General features: G+C 41.8%; 2 protein-coding genes across 3 annotated transcripts in view; one reads left to right on the forward strand and one right to left on the reverse strand.

The window, feature by feature from the left end:
• LOC116823271 (uncharacterized) overlaps positions 1 to 3,634 on the forward strand; it is a 66,539-nt gene extending 62,905 nt beyond the window's left edge. Inside the window, exon 6 of the mRNA XM_075071701.1 lies at positions 4 to 3,634. Within this exon, the coding sequence (XP_074927802.1) occupies positions 4 to 616 (613 nt within the window). The 3' untranslated portion in view covers positions 617 to 3,634. The remainder of the gene's footprint in view (positions 1 to 3) is intronic.
• The window catches only part of LOC116823721 (zinc finger protein RFP-like), a 415,971-nt gene that overhangs the window by 141,190 nt on the left and 271,141 nt on the right, over positions 1 to 3,640 (reverse strand). The gene's annotated exons all lie outside the window — the stretch shown is intronic.

The raw sequence follows: 3,640 nt of genomic DNA on the forward strand, positions 1-3,640 counted from the left end.
GAGAATCCACACTGGAGAGAGACCCCACAAGTGCTTAGACTGTGGAAAAAGTTTCACACGGAGGTTACACCTTGTTGTACATCAGGTAGTCCACACTGGAGAGAGACCCCACAAGTGCTTGGACTGTGGGAAAAGTTTCACATGGAGATCTGCCCTCGTTACACATGGGAGAATCCACACTGGAGAGAGACCCCACAAGTGCTTAGACTGTGGGAAAAGTTTTATACAGAGATCAGCTCTTCTTCATCATAAGGCAATCCACACTGGAGAGAGACCCCACAAGTGCTTAGACTGTGGGAAAAGTTTTATACAGAGATCAGCTCTTCTTCTTCATCAGGGAATCCACACTGGAGAGAGACCCCATAAATGCTTAATCTGTGGGTCAAGTTTCATACGGAGGTCAGAACTTGTTAGACATCAGGAAATCCACACTGGAGAGAGACCGCATAAGTGTTTAGACTGTGAAAAAAGTTTTGTACGGAGGTCAACCCTACTTGCACATCAAAAAATCCATACCGGAGAAAGACCCCATAAGTGCTTAGACTGTGGGAAAGGTTTCATACGGAGGACTGACCTTGTTAAACATCAAGCAGTCCATACAAGAGGGAGACCATAAGAGTTCAGAAAGCGTGTAAATGGTATTGGGACCATTCCAAGAAATAGAGACGAGAGCTTTGAAATGTAACCTGGTATTGTTAAGAAATTGAAAGAAGATAGTAGTGCTGTTGATTAATTGCAATTAACTCATGTGATTAACTCAAAAAAAATTCATTGTGGTTAGAAATATTAATCTTGATGAATCACATTGTTAAATAATAGAAGAGCAATTGGAATTTTTTTGGATGTTCTTCTACGTTTTCTTCTATATTGATTTCTGTCACAACAAAGAATAGAAAGTGTACAGTGCTGACATTATATCATTTTTATTACAAATATTTGTCCTGTAAACATGCAAAATAACAATAGTATTTTCCAATTCACCTCATACAAGTACTGTAGTGCAGTCGCTTTATCAGGAAAGTGTAGCTTAAAAATAGATTATTTTACACTCAAAAATAAAGCAATTAATCACGTTAGAACCTAGATGTCTACTGTTCGTTTTCTGCCGATCACTAAGGCAAACAAGTTTGTTTACATTTACGGGGGAGAATGCTGCCTGCTTTTAATTTATGATGTCACCAGAAAGTGTGAGAAGGTGTTCACATGGCATGTTTGTAGCTGGCAGTGCAGATATTTATGTGCAAGATACGCTAAACCTGCCTCTGTCCCTTCATGCTTCAGCCACCATTCCAGTGGACATGCTTCCATTCTGACGATGCTCATTTAAAAAAAAATGCATTAATTAAATTTGTGAGTGAACTCCTTGGAGGAGAATTGTATGTCCTCAGTTCTGTTTTACACACATTCTGCCAAATATTTCATAATATGGAAGTCACGGATAATGACCTAGCACGTGTTCATTTTAAGGACACTTTCACTGCAGATTTGACAAAACGCAAAGGAAGTAACAATGTGAGATTTCTAAAGTTAGCTACAGCATTCGGCCCACGGTTTAAGAATCTGAAGTACCTTCCAAAATCTGAGAGGGATGAGGTGTGAAGCATGCTTTCAGAAGTCTTAAAAGAGCAACACACTGATTGGGAAACTACAGAAGCCAAACCACCAAAATAGAAAATCAACCCTCTGCTGGTGGCATCTGACTCAATTGATGGAAATGAACACATGTTGGTCTGGTCTGCTTTGGATCGTTATTGATTAGAGCCCATCATTAGCATGGATGCATGTCCTCTGTAACGGTGGTTGAAGCAGGAAGGGACCCATGATTCTTTAGCGCATCAGGCACATAAAGATCTTGCAACGCCAACTTCAATAGTGCCACAAGAATGCCTGTTCTCACGTTCAGGTGACATTATAAACAAGAAGCGGGCAGCGTTATCTCCTACAAATTGTAACCACACTTGTTTTTCTAAGTGATTGGCTGTATAAGAAGGAGGACTGAGTGGAGTTGTAGGCTCTAAAGGTTTATATTGTTTTATTTTTCAACGCAGGTATTTTTTGTACGTCATACTACATTTGTAACTTCAAGTTTCATGATAAAGAGATTGCACTACAGTACTTGCACTTGGTGAATTGAAAAATATTATTCTTTTGTTTTTTTACAGTGCAAAAAAAGGCATGGAGAATGGTGTGGATTGCACCCTCAGCAAGTTTGCAGATGACACTAAACTGGGAGGAGTGGTAGATACGCTGGAGGGTAGGGATAGGATACAGAGGGACCTGATGAGGTTCGACAAGGACAAGTGCAGAGTCCTGCACTTACGAAGGAAGAATCCTGGACACTGTTACAGACTAGGGACCCAATGGCCAGGCAACAGTTCTGCAGAAAAGGACTTAGGGATTACAGTGGACGAAAAGCTGGATATGAGTCAACAGCGTGCCCTTGTTGCTAAGAAGACTAGCAGCATTTTGGGCTGTATAAGTAGGAGCATTGCCAGCAGATCGAGGGACTTGATCATTCCTCTGTATTTGGCATTGGTGAGGCCTCAGCTGGAGTACTGTGTTCAGTTTGGGGCCCCACACTACAAGAAGGATGTGGAAAAATTGGAAAGAGTCCAGCGGAGGGCAACAAAAATGATGGAGCACATGATTTATGAGGAGAGACTGAGGGAACTGGGATTATTTAGTCTACAGAAGAGAAGAATAAGGGAGGATTTGATAGCTGCTTTCAGCTACCTGAAAGGGGGTTCCAAAGAGGATGTTCTCCGTGGTAGCAGAGGACAGAACAAGGAGTAATAGTCTCAAGTTACGGTGGGGGAGGTTTAGGTTGGATATTAGGAAAAAGTTTTTCACTAGGAGAGTGGGGAAGCACTGGAATGGGTTACGTAGGGAGGTGGTAGAATCTCCTTCCTTAGAGGTTTTTAAGGTCAGGCTTGACAAAGCCCTGTCTGGGTTGATTTAGTTGGGGATTAGGTCCTGCTTTGAGCAGGGGGTTAGACTGGATGGCCTCCTGAGGTCCCTTCCAACCCTGATATTCTATGATTCTGTAGGGATAATTACTTTGTTAATCCATGTAGTTTAATTACCTGTGATGTTTGGGAAAGAGGAGGTTACTTCTACAACCTATTGATCATCCAAGGACTGCCTGCTGTGAAGAGGCTGCAGAAATGCCTTTATAAATTCTTGAGACCTGATCCTTTTATCTCAGATCTTCTTAAGCTTTATTCAGGGGGCATTTGAGTCTTAAGACTGAGATCTCCAGTCCCCTCTGGACTGCTCTGATATTGAACATTTGGACATTGGACTAGAACGTGATGAAATTGTTAGGCCTGAATAAAGATATAGCAGACAAAACCAGGTATGCCAGCCTGACGAAAGTCAGGCTAACAAAGGTTTGTGGGTAGTCCCTGAGTGGAAAAGAACTAAGAAGCAGCATGTCTCACGAAGCGCTGGGAAAAAGTAAAGTAAGAGAGAAGCTGCATTCCTGGCACAGTACCAGATGTGCTGTGTTAGAAGCAGCCCCTTTGAAGAATTGATAAGAACTCTAGCTTCCCAGCCTCCTGGTTTACACTCCCTGGTTTTGTTCTTTGTTTGTTTTTAACTCCCCTACATTTCTAACTTTAGGCATGCAAGTATACTAAAG

The sequence above is a fragment of the Chelonoidis abingdonii genome, chromosome 12 (assembly GCF_003597395.2).
Source record: "Chelonoidis abingdonii isolate Lonesome George chromosome 12, CheloAbing_2.0, whole genome shotgun sequence".
Classification (NCBI taxonomy): domain Eukaryota; kingdom Metazoa; phylum Chordata; order Testudines; family Testudinidae; genus Chelonoidis; species Chelonoidis abingdonii.